General features: G+C 44.9%; 1 protein-coding gene across 2 annotated transcripts in view; it reads left to right on the top strand.

Moving 5' to 3' along the window:
* Positions 1-54: 54 nt before the first annotated feature.
* The window catches only part of PSD3 (pleckstrin and Sec7 domain containing 3), a 206,900-nt gene continuing 186,807 nt past the window's right edge, over positions 55-20,147 (top strand). The window contains exon 1 of one of the 2 annotated variants that reach the window (XM_020801452.3): positions 55-370. In XM_020801452.3, coding sequence (XP_020657111.3) covers positions 350-370 — 21 coding nt within the window. In that variant the 5' untranslated portion in view covers positions 55-349. The remainder of the gene's footprint in view (positions 371-20,147) is intronic. The other variant, XM_072991975.2, reaches the window with a different exon arrangement.

Raw genomic sequence — 20,147 nt, 5'->3', positions numbered from 1 at the left:
TCGCGTGAGCCGGCTGACAGCCGCCGCCGCCGCCGCCGCCGCCTCAGCCTGAACAGCGGCGCGGAGCGCAGACCCTTGGCCGCCGGCAGCCGTCACTCTCCAGCCTCCTCTCCCGCCGGCGGCGGCGTTTGCCCCTCGACAAAGGGCTGGTCGGCAGGGAAGGTGGGAGAAAGAGCAGCGGAGCGGGCGGGGGAGAAGAGGCAGGCCGACCCCCCTTCCCACCCCTCGGCGAAGACAGGAGGAGGAGGAGGAGGAGGCGGCAGCCCACCCTCCTCAGGCTATTGTTATAGCTGAACGGCAGAGGAGGAGGAGGAGGAGGAGGAGGAGGAGGAAGGCCGGGAGATGGAAGATGGAAGGAAGCAGCGGTGGGGTAAGGAAAAAAAGGGTCCCTCGCTCCGCCGCCGCTGGCGGCGATGATGATGCCTGTCCGTTGTCCTCCTTGGGACACGAGATGACCCGGGGCTTCGTTTCGCTTGCTTACGTAAACGCCGCTTTGGGAACCGGTCTTTCTTTCTTTCTTTCTTTCTTTCTTTCTTTCTTTCTTTCTTTCTTTCTTTCTTTCTTTCTTTCTTTCTTTCTTTCTTTCTTTCTTTTTGTGTCCCGTGTGGTACCACGGTGGGCGCCCCCCCTCCCATCCTAGCTCACGAAGAAGGACTCGTGTGTGTGTGTGTGTGTGTGTGTGAGAGAGAGAGAGAGAGAGAGAGAGAGAGAGAGAGAGAGCGAATGAATGAATGACTTGGAGAAGGGAGACCGTATACAGGGTGAAGCCCTTCAGGTTTTACCCTCGGGGCATGGCTTTGATGCTTTTTCCTTGGCGTGTCAACTTTTTGAAAAGAGGGAGTCTGCCTAATATCGTTGGAGGTGTGTGTGTGTGTGTGTGGGGGGGAGATTTAGCTCAAGATGCCCCAGCGGGGAGGGTGGCTGAGAGAGCGGGGGGGGGGGAAGAGCATTGGCCGGGCCACTCAGTCCTGATTCGGCGGTCCCGACCCTGCAGGAGTGTTGTGGAAGTGAAAACATTGGGGATGGGGAGGGGGGACCATTAAGTGTCGCATTCCAGCTCCTCCGGAGGAAAAGTGACATTAAAATGTAACTTTAAAAAAAATCTTAATACTGTCATGGCTCTGAGTGTGAATTCTGGAATAGCTTCTTAACTTTCACTGCTGAGATGGGAGTTTAAGTACCTGAGCCTACACTCCCGCCCATTTCCTGAGAAGTGCATTGAACAGAGAATGTTTTCATTTTGAATATACATAGGAGTTGGTGGCTCTCTGTGTTGATGTAGAGCAGTTAAGCAGGGTTGTCGATCTGAGTTCTTTCCCACCATAGCCTTTCTATAGTATTTAAGACCTGTAGATGAAAATTGCATCACTGTCGAAGTTTACTGCAAAACTGCTTCAGCAGGCAAAACAAAGTTGCAAGTTAGCATATTTTTGCATCTTATTTACTGTGGTTATAGCACCTTCGACATTTTCTTCTTGTAGTTTCAAGTTAATTCATCGCTTGCACTCTAATCCTGTACACAGAATCTTTTCGGTCACAATGAGACTTCTAATTAGGTATGTACAGGATTATTAACTGAATTATAAATCTTTTGGGCGGGACCTGTCTCTTGTGAAGCACCTAGATATTTTAATCCTTTAGTTCAGACCATTTTATACATACAGTATATTTAAAGAGCGGGCTCATACAAGCACATGTTCCTGCACCCTGGAGTTTGTGCTTGCTTGAGTCATGTGTCTTGTAGTTGCTTGGAGGTCTTTGTCCCAGATGCACATTTCACTTTTCTAGCAGACGAAAAACATCTGTCTGTCCCTATACCTACTCATTATATGCAAATTTGCTCTTCTGTCTAATTATTAAGATCCTATATTTAGCTCAAGGGATCAGTTTAGCCTGTTCCAGTGATGAAACTGGGGAGTTCTAGTAATAATTCTTGAAAGGTTCAGGATGTTTTCAAAAAGGTGATTGTCAGTGATTGCCACTGAAAGAAAACTTTTTTAAAAAGTGACTGATAGTGAGTTAGATAATAAAGTTTGTTTGTTTTCCCTTGGTAACCATTTGGAAGTGGAAAGACATGCTTGATATAGTTTTTGGAGAGATCTGATCTGGCCACAGTGACACATGCCTTAGTTACATCCCAGCTGGATTACTGTAATGTGCTCTATGTGTGGCTACCTGTCAAAAGTGTCAGGAAACTTCAATGGGTCCAAAACACAGCAGCCAGACTGCTGACTGGGGCATGTTACAGGGTCACATAACCCCCCCCCCGCCGCCGCCCCCCGTGTTACAACAGCTCCACTGGCTGCCAGTCAGTTTCTGGGCGGAATTCAAAGTGCTGATTTTAACCTGTAAAGCCCTAAATGTCTTGGAGCTAAGGTATGTCAAAGACTGTATCTCCCATTATGAAACTGCTTGAGTATTAAGATCATCAGGCCTACCATTTTTACAGGTGTGTCTGGTGGGGCCAAGAGAGGGCCTTCTCTGTTGCTGCTCCCAGACTTTGGAACTTTCTTCCACAGGAGGTTAGGCTGGCCCCATCTTTGTTGTCCTTTTGCATTGCTTGTATTGCTTGTGTTTTCTATTTCTCAGAGTAGTTTCTTTTAAATACTGTATTTCTATACTTAGTGCTTTTAGGTTTAAATATTGCCTTTTAATAATGTATACCACCTTTGTATACTCATTCTTTTGTTTTTAAATATTGTCTTTTTAATGATGTAAACCACTTTGGGTTCTTTTCTAAGGAGAAAGGCAGGGTAAAAATATTTTAAATAAATAAATAATAAATAGTAGGCATTTGAAGAGATTATTAAGAGAATGTGAGGCTGATTTCTTGACTTTGGAGAACAATGACTTCAGTGGGACCAGACTTCACACTGTTGGATAGTGCCTCTCCTCCAGTAAGACTGTAATTACCTCATGACACTATTGTTGCCAAGAGAGCCCTGATTCTTTGAGAAATGCCGGTCTGCCACCAGGGGACCATGGAAGTTTTCGTTCATCTCAGTGGGATCCCATGCCCCTTTGCTCAGATTTTAACTGGAGCGAACCTTTTATTAGTTTCTATTTAGAAAGAAAAAGTAGAAACTCACAGGCAGTGTTGTGTCTACTTGCTTAGCAAGACTGCTTTACCCAAACTTGCACAATGTCGTAATTAACCAAAAAGAACCCACAAGCTACATATTTTAATCTGCCACTGCTTGCTGGCACTCCACAATAGTAAGAACTCTGTGTCTCCATGTTGTGTGTTTTTTGAGGATTCAGAAATGTCTATGTCTCCTTTATATACATGGGGACAGCCAACGTTAATAGCTGGGTTGGGATTGTTATGGCTAGATATGATAGCTACACAAAGGGTAGAGTTATTCGGTTTGCACCTAACTTCATCACGAAATTCTGGTTTCAGTCTAAGGTCCAGTTATGCATTTTGTCGTATCGCAGTCAGCTGCACCTTTGTTTCAGAAGTTCTTGAATAAATCAATAATAATATTTAGAATTGCATACTGCACCCTGAGATACCATATCATGGTAACCCTTAGAAGAACTCTATACAGTATAGGTCAGTATTATCATTATCATTAGCATTACCATCACACAGAGGATTACAATCACTGCACTAATGATGGCCTTATTGTATTTTTGGGCTTTGTTTGGTAAGTAACTTTGATATGACCTGGTTATATAGACAGGCCTTCCCTCCAGACTCTACATAATTCTCTTTCTTTCTTTATCTATTCTGTTTTTGAGTTAATGTCAGGAACCGTTATTTTATATTGATTGTTTTTTATCACGTGTTTGTGAGCCGCCCAGAGTAGACTATGTCTAAATGGGCGGCATATAAGTTCAATAAATAAATAAATAAATAAATAAATAAATAAATAAATAAGATCCTGATCAAAGAAGGAGGAAAAAAATCACATGTAGTCATCTCAGTAGACTTAAGTGTATCTTACTGTGTGCACCTTTGTATGCAACTCTTGTGGAGTTAATAAACAGCAAATTAACTTCCATGTAGAGTGAAGATAGTACAGTGGTGCCTCGCTTAACGAGCGCACTGTATAACGTCGAATTCGCATAGCGATCAGTTTTTTTGGATCATTAACGCGAAGGCATACCGATGTTTGCTATGGCCGAAAATCGCTCTGCGACGATCGGTAAGCGTTTCGCTTACCGATCTTCGCATAGCGATTTTTAAAACTCAGCTGTTCGGTGGTTCCAAAATGGCCACCGGACGCCCGAAATGGCCACGCGCAGCATTTTCGCGCCCTGCCCTTGCTTACCGAGGGCGCGAAAATGGCTGCCGCTGTGGGGAAACATCGCAGAACAGTGAGTTTTGGGCCCATTTGGAAAGCATTAAACTAAGTTTAATGCGTTCCAATGGGCTTTTCCGTTCCGTATAGCGATGTTTCCCCATAGCGATGGTTAATCCGGAACGGATTAACCTCGCTATGCGGGGCACCACTGTAATTCCCTCTAGTTAATTTATGAAAGATGATCAGGCTTATATACAATAGGGGTTCCAAATGACGAGACAAGAGAGAGGAGTGGCTTTTGCCACAAAAGTTTACATTAAGTGAATAGCAGAAAATTGCAAACAGACTCTCTGCTTTTCCTACACTTGTCTGATGAGGCCATATTGTCTTCTAAATTATTACCCCACATGTCTAACAAGAAGATCTTCGTAAGGCTATTTGACAGTACTGTACAGGAAATCACAAAGCAGGGCTGCCAGAACAGATCTTGTTTAGATTTTGAGTTCCATTAAGTTTTAAATGAAAAGCCAGATCCCGATAACATCCAGCTCATTGCTGGTGCTAGATGAGGATACTGATGCATTGCTAGAATAAAAAGAGGGGCAACACCAAAAATTATTTCTGCTGCAGAAAAAGCTCCCACGTGAATCATTATAACAAAAAAATGAAATAAGATTGTAAAAGATTTTCTACTTCATGGGCAGGCAAATCAGTTTAAAAATGCACTGGGCATTTTTAATCCTCTTGATTATGCTTTTTTCAACAGCAAATGGAAGACTTGTCTCTTTGTCTCCCACCTGTCCTGTTCACATGGTAATGCCAATGAATTGAGTGTTTTAGTTACACTAGAGTTAGGTTGGTCTCACTTGCCATAGGTGTATTGAGGAGTGCATTGTGAAAGAAGAGGAATTTACCATCAAGGATGGGGACTTGCGAGTTATGAGTTGCTGTCAAGTCTAAGTTAAGTTGCACCGGTGACTCGACTTAGACGTGACTTGGATTTTTGTTGTTCAAAGACTTGGACTCGACTTATGACTTGGACCCATTTGTCCAAGTCGTGCTGTTGAGTCCTTATTAGGGATGGGACTCCCTACCCACTCCAGCCACTGCCATCATCCTCAGAGGCAGCAAGACTGGCTTCCCTTCCAGGAGCTGGCTGCTGCCTCTGCCCATGCACTCACCACCCAACCGATAGGCCAGCGCATGCATAGAGGTAGGGGCTGGCTACAGGAAGGGAAGTCAGCTCACTGTTTCTGTCCAGCTTTCTTTCCAGGCCTGCTGTTTATGCTCATGCATTGGCCTATGAGGTGGACAGTGCATGCACAGGCCAAATCTTTGGGTCTGAGTCCCCACTCCCAAATGTCAGAGGCGGGGCAAATGACTGAAGATTTGGACTTGAGGCTTGGGACCTGGGACTTGAATCCAAAGACTTGGGCTTGGAATTGGGACTTAGACCCAAAGACTTGCCAACATCCCTGTTTGCCATAAAGTTTGCATGTGATAATTTGTGAGTGTGCACTTGCAATTTAAAAACCATAATTATAATTTAAACAGAAGTCCTGTGTCTCACCATTTTGGGGGAAAACATTCAGTCTGTTCTCCAGGTGCTAACTCTTGATGGGCAAGTTCAAGGCCCCTGATCTTCCTTTTTGTAGTTAATTTTCAAATCAGACAGCTTTTCTAATGGAGGACAACTTCAAATACAGGCCTCTGTGTTGAAGACTGGGACATGACCTTATCCTACCAGTGGTGTGGAAAGGAGCTATGGTCTAGTGTAGAGCTGGGGGATGTATGGCCATCCAGATGTTGTTGGACAGCAATTCCCATCAACCCTTATTTAGCATAGCCTGTCACAAAGGCTGGTGTGTAGTTGCACTCTATTAATATATTCCACAACCCTGGGTGTGGCTACAGGCTCCTGTGTCGCCAGTGGGACCTAAGATGGTAAGAAGTCAGACACTGCTAATCCAGTAGAGCTTCCTCCCAGGTAGATATGACTATGATTTGCAACCTAAGCTGCTGTTGTGGGAACGATTCACAGTAAATCGTTGTGGAATGGTTTCCCAAATTATCAGAGTACAAGGATTTCTGAATAACTGCAGGTGCATATTAGTACCTTTCCCTTTCAACCCTTTTTAATTATGCTGATACATTCTGTGTTCTGCTTTTAATGGGATTAGCCTTTAGATTTTCACATGATTTATCCCTGCTTTCCTTTTTACCGATCAGAATTGCTCATATATCTTGTTCTACTGGTTTCCTTACTGTGGTGGTAGGAAACTTCCTGCCTAAGGGGCATTGGAGTTGCCAATAGTTTTTCAGTGTGGGATTTAAGGAAGGAATAAAAAGTTAAATTGGTGTCTGTATGTACTATTAATCTAAACATTTTCGATTTGAGTGAAAGCATCCTTAAAAATTAACTTTGAAACTTTTATTACATGGCATAGTGGGTGAACTCATTTACTGTATAAGATGAGTGTATTGAAATCACATCTAAATTGCACTACTCAACCCGGTGTAAGCAGTAGATAGAGAGGGCAGATGCAGAACTATACAAAATAAAGGCCATAGATGTCTCTAGTTTTCCACAGCTGCTGTGCTTCCTAGGCCTTATGCTCCCTCTTCCATTGTGTTGGCTGGTCAGCTCTCTTATTGACTGTCTGCAGCTGATTTGGCTGCTTCCATCCCAGAAATGTGAAGATGAAGATTGCAGGTTGAAAACTTGTGGGATGTGATCAATCAGACTGCGAATGTATGAAATTTTTCAGCATCCTCTCATTGGTGGCAGCATATGTAGCAAGTACTGTAACCTGAACCTGGAGATAATCACATAATACCTATAGGACTCATTAGTTTTTATTTTCCTAAACGTTTGTGTGTCTAAGCATACTTTGTAGACAGAATGACAGATAGCCAGTCATAAAGGGTATATTTGCCCCCCTTGTCTTTTCTAAATATATGCCTACTCTGAGACTCACATCTTCCTGTTCCTTGCCTTCCTTGAAAGTCACATGGTCATCGTTAGTCTACTATATTCCGCATGTGTAAATAGCAAATAATTTGTAAGAGTTCATAGGAGATGGCTGGCTAGGCTTCCATTCATTTGCCATTTGCTCTGACCTAGAAAGAAACTTCTCTCACCCCCCCTTTCTTGTATCCATATTCCACTTTTTTATTGTTATAGCAGCATCAGTGGTACAGAAGCTTGACCAGACAGGGGAGGCTAAAGGAGGTCGTTGCCCTCAGCCATATGTTAACACATTTTCATTAATGTGTCTACAGTGGGGGAAGGGGAAGGATTCTTGCTTTGTAAGAGATGTTGGCAGCAATATCTGTGAAGGTAAGCAAAGTCAGTTTGCCAGAAAGATGTCGTAGATGGAATGAAGCCTGAACTATCTGGAGGCAAAAATGTTGAAACTGGGGCTGCCCTACTTTGGGCACATCCTGAGAAGGCAGGATTCTCTGGAAAAGACAATAATGCTGGGAAAGATGGAAGGCAGCAGGAAAACAGGAAGACTTAATGTGACAAGGACTGACTCCCTAAAGGAGGTCACAGGCTTGAGTTTACAAGAGCTGAGGACAGGACAGTTTGGGGATCACTCATTCATAAGGTCACTATAAGTAGGAGGTGACTTAATAGCACGTAACAACAAGAACAAGCAAAGTCAATCTGGAAGTAAGACTCTAGCCCAAGCCTGGGAACTATTTAAACATCTCCTTCAGAAATAAGAAAGGGAGGAAGTAAGTATTTCCACTAGCATGAAAGGAGGGTCAGTGTATAGCATCTTGATGCCTGAGTTGGAACAGCAGATTATACCCCCTGTCTATCCATCTGAACATGAATGGTAGTCAAACCCAGCCATTATTTTGGCACATAGAGAACCATACAAACACTTCTCCTTATTCCTCCTAATGAAAACACAATAATAATAATATATAGCTGGTCATTTTTTTCTGTTTCCATGACATCCTCAAATGGTTTGCTGTATTTTGCCAGATGGTAAAAGCCAAGCTTCTACAGAGGGCACTAGAGAACAGGAGATACAGTTTGAGATGTCTGGAAATACCAAACCTTTAGTGGCTTTCCTGTGTGAGCAAAGGTTGCCGAGAGCCAGCACCTACCTGTGGTAAGCACAAGCTTACAGCCATCTGTGATCAAGCAGGCCCCCTCCCCTTTTCACCACAGTATTGCATGTGGAGGGGTTATGTAGAGTCACACAAGGGCCTTTTAATTGCTTGTGGGCTGACAACAGCAGAGCTTTAAAAATAAGATACTGTATTTTTTGCACCATAAGACTCACTTTTTTCCCACAAAACAGGGGTGTGGAAAGTCTGTGCGTCTTATGGAGCGAAGAAAACAGATTATATTTTCCTGTTTTCTTCTCCTTAAAAATTGGTGCGTCTTATGGAAAGGTGCGTCTTATGGAGCGAAAAATACGGTAAATGTTTCAGGAAAAATGTTGTGTAGTCATAGCTTCAAAACATTTATAGATTATTGTAAGAGAATGACTGTATTTATCAGTCCATCTTTACATTTCAATTCATTAACATCTTGGTTTAAAAAACATTTTATCTGTTTTAATCAATACCATGGTTTGTGAATAGGATCATAGACATGTTTACATGTATTTGGAAGAGTCTGCCCTTTTGAATTTGTGGTGTAGTGCAGCGTTCCCCAACCTTTTCCGGTCCGCGGACCGGCTGGGGAAGGCGGGGCACCCCCCGCGCTCACAAAGAAGTGTGTGCATGCTCTTGCACAGGCACCTGCACACCTGCATGGGTGGCGCGCTGCCATTTGTGCATGCGCATGGGGGCACAGGCCCGCATGAGCGCACACCACCATTTGTGCATGCGTGTGAGCTCCCGTTTGCATGCGCAATGGCAGCACGGCGCTCATGCGGGCATTCCGGAGTGTGCAGAGGTGCAAACGGGTGGCGTGGGGGTGAGTGCGCGAGGGGGGGCGGCGGGAGGTCTCTCTCGGTGGCCCAGTCTTGCCCATACTGGCACCAGGCCGCGGACCGGGGGTTGGGGAACACTGTTGTAGTGGATAGAGTGATGGACTGAGGAGGCGTTTAGTCCCTCCATTCAGCCATGGAAACTCACTGAAGGTGTGGAGCTGGTAAAACTATTCCTTAAATATCTTACTTACCGTATTTCCCCCAAAATAAGACAGGGTATTATATTAATTTTTGCTCCAAAAAAAGCAGTAGGGCTTATTTTCAGGGAATGTTTTATTTTTTCCATGTACAACAATCTACATTTATTCAAATACAGTCATGTCATCTTCTGGTTGCTGCATAGTGGTGGAGGGTGGGCTTTGACTTAATTAGGGTATATTTTTGGGGTAGGGCTTACGTTACGAGCATCCTGAAAAATCATACTAGGGCTTATTTTCAGGTTAGGTCTTATTTTCAGGGGAAAAGGGTACCTTGAAAGCCCTATTATGGTCTCTGTTGGGCTTGACAGCACACCACGACCACCACCACCACAACACAGGGCCATGGTGTAGGGCTGCCAACTGATGAACATTTAACGACTTTATTATCAATTATTTCTAAAAGCTGTTCTGACCTGAAGTTCATATGATTTGACAATAGTTATCTATGCAATCGGCACATAATACCTATATTCTTTGTGCTGGACTGCCCTTGAAAAGTATCCAGAAGGTACAAAAATGTGGTAGCTAAGCTGCTTTTTGGTGTGTGGTGTTGAAAACGTATTACTGAAAGATCTGCTTTGCTTTACAATTGGTTTCTAGCCTTGATTAAAAGTGTTGGTCTTCATTGAAAAGTTTCACACAGCTTAGGGCTTGGCTATTAAAGGGACTACTATCTCACTTGAAATCAGTTAATTAAGATCTGCAGGAGATGCTCTTCTGAGGACACCTTTGTCTCCTGGGTGCACATGGAAGGACTTCCTCTTTTATTGCTTCCATGTCATGGACTGCTCTCCCTTCAGAATTAAGATTGGTTTCCAGTTTTTCAGCTTTTCAAAAAGGAGTGGCAATAGATTCTTTTCACTATTAAAAATGGATTTTCGTGGTTTGAATGCTGTTTACATGTTTTAGCATGGTTTTATTTTTGTTTTTAATGCTCTTGTATTTTTTTAATTGTTCTGTGTCTAGATCACATGTGTCAAACCCAAGGACCGTGGGCCGAATCTGGCCTGCCGGGCCATTTCATGTGGCCCTCACAGTGTTGCCTACTACTGTGCAATATACAATACACAGACACTTACTTGGTCACCCATAATGGGATGCTGGGAATCCACCCGGCGGGACTTTTAATCCTAGCATTCTAATTAGCGAAGAGTCAGAAAGTGATAATTGAATGAGGAGGATTATATTTAATATGATAAAGAGTAGATACATTTATATAGTCTTACAGATGCAGTGGCCCTTTGAGGGCAATTATAATGCTGATGCAGCCCAAAAAGAAATTTAGTTTTACACCTCTGGTCTAGATGATTTATGTGGAAAGCTAGTTTAAAAATATTAAAAATAAGTAATGATAAACAATATTGTAAAGGAGGTCCAGAGGAGAGTGTGCCATCCCAAGAGGAAGAAGGAAAGGAGGGTGGGAAAAAACCCGAGAGTGCGAAAGAGCAGGAGGACCAAAGGGAGAACTTAGCTTTAGAAGATGGGAAAACGGAGCGAGGCGGGAAATTTGAAGTAAGCCTAGTGGAGGAGTGATGGAACAAGAAGGGGGAGGAGCAGGAGCTGTCAGACTGGGAAGAGGGTATAAGTAACTGAGGAGAACGGTGGTTTGAGGTAGAACTAGAGTTGCGGAAGCGCAAGAGAGAGATTGAAAGAGTATGAGAGGGTGAAGACCCAAGAGTTACTGCGTGATTTCCCTAACCTCAAGTTAGGAGGGTTGTTACCCGACCCTATCTCAAAGGAAGTGGGAGAGGTGCGGCAAGACCATTAGAATCGTCAGTGATAGTCTTCCCCAAGAACCAAGGATAGAGGTCGTCAGGTGATTCGCCCAGATTCCTGGTACAACACTCTTTCGCCCGAAGAAGGCTGGGCTCGGCATCCATGCTGTGGCACCATTTGCACGGTGAGGAGCGCACCTCTTCGGAAGCCCACCGATGCAGAGAGGTTTGGCCCAGCACCCCTGTGAGTTCGGCTGATTTGGGATGAGAATTTGTATTAGACAGTTATGGCATGTTGCCAGAGTTAAGTTTATTTCATCCAATTATGAATGAAATAGAACTGCATGTAATCAATAAAGAAGTTGTTGTTAAAGTAAAGAAAACATCTCCTGTGATATTTCCCATGCAAAATGAGGAGTTGCCAAAATTTGAAGCTGAACCTGATCACAAACATCTATGATCAGAAGGCTGCAGTTCTATACTTAGGAAGTCAGTGAATCGGTGCCATTTACCTCTGAGTAATGTGCATACAGTATATTTTTACTTTTACTTTACTTTATTTAGACTTCTACCCCGCCCCTCTAGACAACGTCTACTCGGGGTGGCTTTCATGAGTGATAAAATATAATAGAATAACATACAGTGGGGGCTTGACTTGCGGACTTAATCCGTATTGGAAGGTGGTTCTCAAGTCAAAACGTTCGCAGGTCAATTCTGCATTTCCCATTGGAATGCATTGAAAACCATTTGATCCGTATCTGCTCTTTTCCGTCCATAGAAACTTATGGGAAGCGGCGCGGGACCCTGAGGAAGGGAAGGGAAGGGAAGGGGTGCCGTCAGTTGGGGCATTCCTACCTGTCAGGAAGATTCTTTGGTCTGCCGGGGGCAGGAGGGCCCGGCCGCTGCCAGCAGCGTCGCCGCCGCCGCACGGAGGCTGCCCTCGGGAGCCAGCAGGGTCCTCCCGGGGACCGGGAAGAGGCGCGGCGGGCTGGGCAGGAGGGCTGACTCCCCGGCCGGTGGGATCAGGGCGCGGAGCGGCAGCGCAGGTGGGCCCTGCAGGAGGCTCTTGATGACGAAGGCGTCTCTGCTGCCCTCCGCCCGCGGCCCCGCCTGCTCGGACCCCGGGCGCTGCCGGCGGCCCCTGCTCCCGTCCGGGGGCAAGGGCGGTGGGAGCAGGGCGTAAGTGAGTGGGAGCAAGGCACATGGAGGAGGCGGCAGGAAGAGCAGGAGCCTGCCCGCGGCCGGAGGCGAGGGTGGCGGGAGCAGGACGTAAGCGGGCGGGAGCAAGGCGCACGGAGGCGGCGGCGGGAAGAGCAGGAGCCTGCCTGCGGCCAGGGGCGAGGGCGGCGGGAGCAGGACATAAGCGGGCGGGAGCAAGGCGCACGGAGGCGGCAGCGGCGGGAAGAGCAGGAGCCTGCCGGCGGCCGGGGGCGGGCGCAGCGGGGGCCACTTGCAGCGCTTCCTTCGCCGGAGGAAGCTGCCGTTGCGAGAGGTTGTGCCGGATGGAGTTCTGCCAGGCCGGGAAGCATGCCCGGTACAGAAGTAAGGGAAGTGCCTGCGGATGAAGGCGCAGATCCCGCGGAGCAGCAGCTTCTGCTGGGGGCTCTGTAGGATGGCCATTGTGATCGCCACTCCTGGGAGGGCAAGGGCCGGCTCCTTCAGGCACCCTTTCGCCGGGCAGGATCGCTGCCCTTCCTCGCGTGAGCCGAGCGGCGACCTCCCGGCTCCTCCCCAGCGGCCCGAGGTTCATACGTCAATTCTCTGTTCGCAAGTCAAAATGGATTTTTGCGGACGGAGAAGTACGTAACTCAAAAAGTACGTACCTCGGGCCGTTCGCAAGTCAAGACCCCACTGTACATAATAATACATAATAATAAAACCAACTAACTGATGCATATATACATTATCAAGATGGGATAATTGATATATGGGATATATCTCTAATCTTTAACCTCTGAGTTTAAAATGAAAATTGGAACCTTACTTGAGAGGTTTATAATGGCTTAGGAGCAGCTAAAACTTCATTCATGGAGATTTCAGACAGCTGCTAAATTCTGTTCATAGCAACAGTCTATAAATATTTACTTGCATGAAAAGCCTAACATGCACATTTGAAAGTATGCTGAGTCATAAAATCACATGTGGTCATGTTTTGTATTGTGCTTACAACAGCTGTGTACCATCAAGTCAGTTTCGACCTGTGTCAACACTTTCCAGCATTTTCTCTGCAGAAGTGGCTTACAATTCCTTCTTCTAGAGCTACCGTATTTTTTTGTGTATAAAATGACATTTTTTTTCCTAAAACCATTAGAGGAAAAATTGAGGGTCACTTTATACACAGAAGGGGGTGGAGGTGGAGGCTAAGGAGCAGCCATGCTTGGCTGCATCTCGCGTCTGCCCATTGACTGCAGCCTCTGCCGTCTGATCGCCTCCCCCAGCGCCACTCATGGGCTCCCTTCAGGTAGGGGATAAGGTGGGGCAACATGAGCTGGAGGTGAGCCCCGGCAGTCGCACTGGAGGAGGCGATCGGGAGACGGAGGCAGCAGCAGCAGGAGACAGACGCGGAAGAGCAGTCAAGTGGTGACTCGCAACTGCCCATTGACTGCTCCTCCGCCTCCGGCAAGGGTCAAAATTAGAGGCTCGTCTTATACATTGGGAGGTTGTATACATGTACAATTACAGTACTTTGGGATTGTGCAGGCTGGCTGTTCTCCAACAAGGCACAGTGGGGAACTGAACTCACGGCCTCTGGCTTTATAGCTGGGTACCTCCCTCCCTGAGCTATCTAGCTAGCCATTGTACTTGTACCTGTTAAATATCAGGTTTAAAAATGCATATCTAGCTAAGTTTGTATGAGGAACTGGATGAATTACTGTCCAGGTTTCCTTGCATCTGCAGTTACTGAGCAGGTTCTGTAACAAAAAACCTCAGCACTTTGTCAAAGAAGCCTAAGTATCCATGACTACTTTTGAGTCATATGTCTCCTTTGTTACCTGTGCTGCTCTTGTCCCTTCTCTTATCTCCAAGTTCCATGCCATCAGAGTATTTGTCTCTCAGTTCTTGTGTTCTCGTTGTCACTTGGTTTTATGTATAGCAAACAAAGAGGCATTTTGATTTGTGTCATTTTAAAAGCAAAGTGTGCTGCTTATTTACTGCCCCATAGCACTTCAAGCACTCTCTGGGTGGTTTACAAGTTAATTATGCAAGCTACACATTAACACCCCCCCCAGTAATTTTATCAACCTTGGAAGAATAGAAGGCTGAGTCAACCTTGAGCCGGCTACCTGAGATTGAACCCCAGGTCGTGAGCACAGTTTTGGCTGCAGTACAGCAGTTTATCCCTTATGAATACACAGTGGAAGTAAAGAACAGATTTAAGGAACTAGATTTGGTGGACAGAGTGCCTGAAGAACTTTGGATAGAGGCTCGTAACATTGTCCAGGAGGCAGCAACGAAAACCATCCCAAAGAAAAGGAAATGCAAGAAAGCAAAGTGGCTGTCCAACGAGGCCTTAGAAATAGCAGAGAGGAGAAGGGAAGCAAAATGCAAGGGAGATAGGGAAAGTTACAGAAACCTGAATGCAGACTTCCAAAGAATAGCAAGGAGAGACAAGAGGGCCTTCTTAAATGAACAATGCAAAGAAATAGAGGAAGATAACAGAAAAGGAAAGACCAGAGATCTGTTCAGGAAAATTGGACATATTAGAGGAACATTTTGCGCAAAGATGAACATGATAAAAGACAAAAATGGGAAGGACCTAACAGAAGCAGAAGACGTCAAGACGAGGTGGCAAGAATACACAGAGGAATTATATCAGAAAGATTTGGATATCCCGGACAACCCAGACAATGTAGTTGCTGACCTTGAGCCAGACATCCTGGAGAGCGAAGTCAAGTGGGCCTTAGAAAGCCTGGCTAACAACAAGGCCAGTGGAGGTGATGGCATTCCAGTTGAACTATTTAAAATCTTGAAAGATGATGCTGTTAAGGTGCTACATTCAATATGCCAGCAAGTTTGGAAAACTCAACAGTGGCCAGAGGATTGGAAAAGATCAGTCTACATCCCAATCCCAAAGAAAGGCAGTGCCAAAGAATGCTCCAACTACCGTACAATTGCACTCATTTCGCACGCTAGCAAGGTTATGCTCAAAATCCTACAAGGTAGGCTTCAGCAGTATGTGGACCGAGAACTCCCAGAAGTACAAGCTGGATTCCGAAGAGGCAGAGGAACTCGAGACCAAATTGCTAACTTGCGCTGGATCATGGAGAAAGCCAGAGAGTTCCAGAAAAATATCTACTTCTGCTTCATTGACTATGCGAAAGCCTTTGACTGTGTGGACCACAGCAAACTATGGCAAGTTCTAAAAGAAATGGGAGTGCCTGACCACTTTATCTGTCTCCTGAGAAACCTATATGTGGGACAGGAAGCAACAGTTAGAACTGGTCATGGAACAACTGAGTGGTTCAAAATTGGGAAAGGAGTACGGCAAGGCTGTATATTGTCCCCCAGCTTATTTAACTTATATGCAGAATACATCATGCGGAAGGCTGGACTGGAAGAAACCCAAGCCGGAATTAAGATTGCCGGAAGAAATATCAACAACCTCCGATATGCAGATGATACCACTCTGCTGGCAGAAAGTGAGGAGGAATTAAAGAACCTTGTAATGAGAGTGAAAGAGGAGAGTGCAAAAAACGGTCTGAAACTCAACATCAAAAAAACTAAGATCATGGCCACTGGTCCCATCACCTCCTGGGAAATAGAAGGGGAAGATATGGAGGCAGTGTCAAATTTTATCTTCCTGGGCTCCATGATCACTGCAGATGGAGACAGCAGCCCTGAAATTAAAAGGCGCCTTCTTCTTGGGAGGAAAGTGATGACAAATCTTGACAGCATCTTGAAAAGCAGAGACATCACCTTGCCAACAAAAGTCCGAATAGTCAAAGCTATGGTTTTTCCTGTTGTGATGTATGGAAGTGAGAGCTGGACCATAAAGAAAGCAGACCGCCGAAGAATTGATGCCTTTGAATTGTGGTGCTGGAGGAGGCTCTTGAGAATCCCCTGGACTGCAAGGAGAACAAACCTATCAGTTCTAAAGGAAATCAGCCCTGAATGCTCACTTGAAGGACAGATCCTGAAGCTGAGGCTCCAGTACTTTGGCCATCTCATGAGAAGAAAAGAGTCCTTGGAAAAAACCTTGATGTTAGGAAGGTGTGATGGCAAGAGGAGAAGGGGACGACCGAGGATGAGATGGCTGGACAGTGTCTGCGAAGCAACCAACATGAACCTGACACAACTCCGGGAGGCAGTAGAAGACAGGAGGGCCTGGCGTGCTCTGGTCCATGGGGTCACGAAGAGTCGGACACGACTAAACGACTAAACAAACAAACAAACAGCAGTTTAACCACTGCGCCACGAGGCTCTGTTTTAATAGAGTTATTTGGAAAAAAAAGATTAACATCTATTAAAATGATGCAAAACAAAACTCTCACCATTGATATTGGAGATTTTAAGTTGATTAGGGAAAGAACTTTGTCTTTTTTATATTGCCCTGCAGATTGGTGTAGAGAAACATTTTTACTCCTGTTGAGGGTTGTAGTTCTCGGGAAAATAAATTTCTCAGCATTATAGTGTTGTCGTTATTATGTCCTATCAAGTCAGAACCAATTTATAGTGAGTGACCCTAATAGAACTTTCAAGGTAAGCTGTATAAACAATATTACAGTGGTAGGATTGTGTGGTGAACAATCCTGCTTCTGTCTTATTGGGAATGAGGTGGAGTTTGGAATTTTGATTTCTTACTCTGCCTCCCTGACAAGGGCTGCACTCAGTTATCCATAGGGTCCCTTCCAGCTCTGTAGTTCTATGATGATGGTGGTGGTGATGATGATAATGATGATTCAGCCAACACAGGGGAGCAGGAGCAGGAGCAGAGCCTTCCCAATGCTCAGATGAGACAGCAAGCCATATCCAAAACCGTTACATCCGGCAAGGGAAAAGTGCACTCACCTAATGTTGTTGGACTCCCAATTTGCAGAATTCCTCACTGCTGGTTTTGCTGGATAGAGCTTGCCTGTCTCTGCTTTTAGGGACAAGACATATCATGTGGCCATCTGTACTCAAGAAGTTTCCTTGCTGGCATGGGTGGTATTGCATAGTCCTAGCCATTGCTGCATGGGGATACACAGTCTTAAGCTCTGCCTCATGTCTCATAGGATTCAGTTCCTGAGGTATGGCTTAAGTCCAGATGTTGGATTGATGATTACATTATTTTTGACATTTGGAAACTCAGAGCAAGTGAGGTGGGGTGGATTGCAGGTGAAAATCACTAATATGCCCTTGTGAAGGACAAGAGATTCCGAGTGCGCCGTCTCCTCCTATTGAAAAGGAACCAAAGAGGAAAAAAGCAAAGAAAGAAAAGTTAGAGGCACAGGAAAGACAGGAAGGAGTTAAAACAGAGGTCTGTCTGTCAGAGGAAGGGAAGGGGAAGAAGGTGGAGCAATGGGTTGAAGTGTGGGAGGAGGACTTAAATATAGGGGGAATAGCGGGGGACTTTCAAGTTGTAAGGGGTGTGAGGAGGAGAGAGAAAGAGGAGGCTAAGGTGAAAGATGTAAAGACTTTGATAGACCATTTCCTGAACTTAAAAGTGGGAGGACTGTTGCCGGACCCGATTCTGAAGCCTGAAGGTGTGTTGGTGCAAGAGACTTTAGAATGGACCATGGTAGTTTTCCTGAGGGGCCGAGGTCACTGGAGGAAGGTGGTGCTCTCCAAGGCAACTTTTGACAAGCCACCACCCGAGGGGGATTGGGCTTGCCACCCACTCTTTGCGCGGTAAGGAGTGCCCCCCCTTCAGAAGCCCATCGACAAGGAGCGCTTTGGGCAGACTCCCCCATTCTAAACCAAGATTATATTGTCAACAAAGATGGACTAGTAGAAAAAAGGTTTAATGAGTGGGAGTTGTTGGAACCCACAGCAGTTGTTATTGACACCCCGTTATTATGCCTTAATAAAATTAGTCTTGCTTCAGAAGTCATGACTCCTCCGATTTCTGCCTATATGGCTCAACCACCAAACACACCATATGGACCTTTTGACAGCCCTGTTAATACATTTGACTATGCTGTTGGTCTTTCAGTCGAGTTTTATAATAAATTTGGCACTGAGTGGTGAAGTTTGGAACTTGTATCTACAAGGACCATCCATAAATCATGAGACCTAGAGTGCAAGGTAGATGTTAAGACTGTACTCATGTCAGGATGTACTGTACGCTGTGAATTTTATTAGGTGGTCTTAAGCTAAGTCCCTAACCTGTGGCAGTAATAATATTGGCCTTTTAAACATGGATTTCATGGGTTATTGGAAAGGGAAGTCCATGATGCAATGGCAGAACACTTGTTTTATGCAGATAGACTACTGGGTCTAATCCCTGGTGTCTCCAGTGAAATATTTCTGAAGCAGCAAGTGTTAAATAGCTGGCTAGATCACTCAGTGAGTGCATTGGTGGATATGGAGGCAGAATGTGGGTTTATTTATTTGTATCATTTGTAGGCCTCCTTCCTCCATGGCGACTCACATTATTACAGTAAGTGCAAGTCACACTCAAAAAACACAATAAATTCCAAGATTAAAAAAACAATTAAATATACTATAATAATTAAAAATTCATTCACTAATTATCTAATAATTAAAAAGCATTACAGTGGTGCCTCGCTTAACGGCGATAATCCATTCCACGAAAATCGCTGTTAAGCGAAAACATCATAAAGCGAAAATAAAAAGCCCATTGAAACGCATTGAAAACCGTTCAATGCGTTCCAGTGGGCTAAAAACTCAACATCCAGCAAAGATCCTCCATATGGCGGTCATTTTCGGTGCCTGTATAGCGAGGGATCTGTTGCTAAACACAGCGGGGAGCCATTTTAATTACCCTGCGACCATTTTGAAGCTGCCGATCAGCTGTTAAAAAAACATCGTTTTGTGAAGAATCGGTTCCCGAAGCAGGGAACCGATCATCGCAAAGTGAAAAAATCCTATTTAAACCATCATTTTGCAATCGCAAAAGTGACTGCAAAAACATCATTGTGAAGCGGATTCGTCATAATGCGGGGTAATCATAAAGCGGGGCACCACTGTAATAACTTTAAAGACAAACTTAGGAAAAAACCCACCAACTGTGGGAACAGCCACAGGGAAGGCTATCTGTTGTGTCCCCGTTAAACTCTTCTGTGATGGCAGTGGGATGGAGAAAAGGGCCTTTTCTAAAGATCTTAAAGGCCAAGAAGGGTCATGCAGGGTTCCATTCCCCACTGTGTCTTGTAGGGGAATAACCAGTTTATGTAGCCTTAGGCAAACTGGACAGTCCCAATGCGCTCCTAGGAGAAGGGAATGGTAAACCACATCTGTGTAGTCTATGCCTAGAAAACCTTGGAAAGGGTTGCAATAAGTTGAAATCAACTTTATGGTGTTTAATTATTATTACTATTAAATGGGAAGGCCTCCTGGCCGAGATGTTGGAGAGATGCTGCCACTCAGAGTAGGCAGTAATGGGCTAAAGGAAGAAAGGGGTTGGCTTTGTGGAAGGGAGCTTTATCTCTTGATAATACATGTGAAGATATGTCATTCATTGAAACAGTTGAAAACAGTTGATTATTATCATTTGAGCTTTATAGTTTTGACTGTAGGCCGTAACAAAAATGGGATGTAAATATTCTCATAAATTAAACTGAAGAAACTGTGAGTGGGATTCAATGCTGTAACTCCATTCACGGCATTGATTCTGCTAACAAAACGGGAAAACCGGGGGCTGCCCTCTTCCTGCTGCTTCCCCCATGTGTCCTTAAAAAGTGCTGGGCCCCTCTCCTTCCGCAAGCAAGTTTTCAGGCTGTGAATGAGAAGGGAAGAAAGTTCTGCTATGTCTGTGGTAGCAAGGCGGGTCTCTCAGGTTTATGTACTGCCAGTATTGAGAGAAAGGAACACTGTGCCAATAACAGAATTTATTTGTTTGTTTGGTTTATATTATTAATT

The sequence above is a fragment of the Pogona vitticeps genome, chromosome 2 (genome assembly GCF_051106095.1).
Source record: "Pogona vitticeps strain Pit_001003342236 chromosome 2, PviZW2.1, whole genome shotgun sequence".
NCBI lineage: Eukaryota > Metazoa > Chordata > Lepidosauria > Squamata > Agamidae > Pogona > Pogona vitticeps.
The sequence above is the reverse complement of the archived record's forward strand: the minus strand, read 5'-3'. Positions and strand labels throughout refer to the sequence as shown.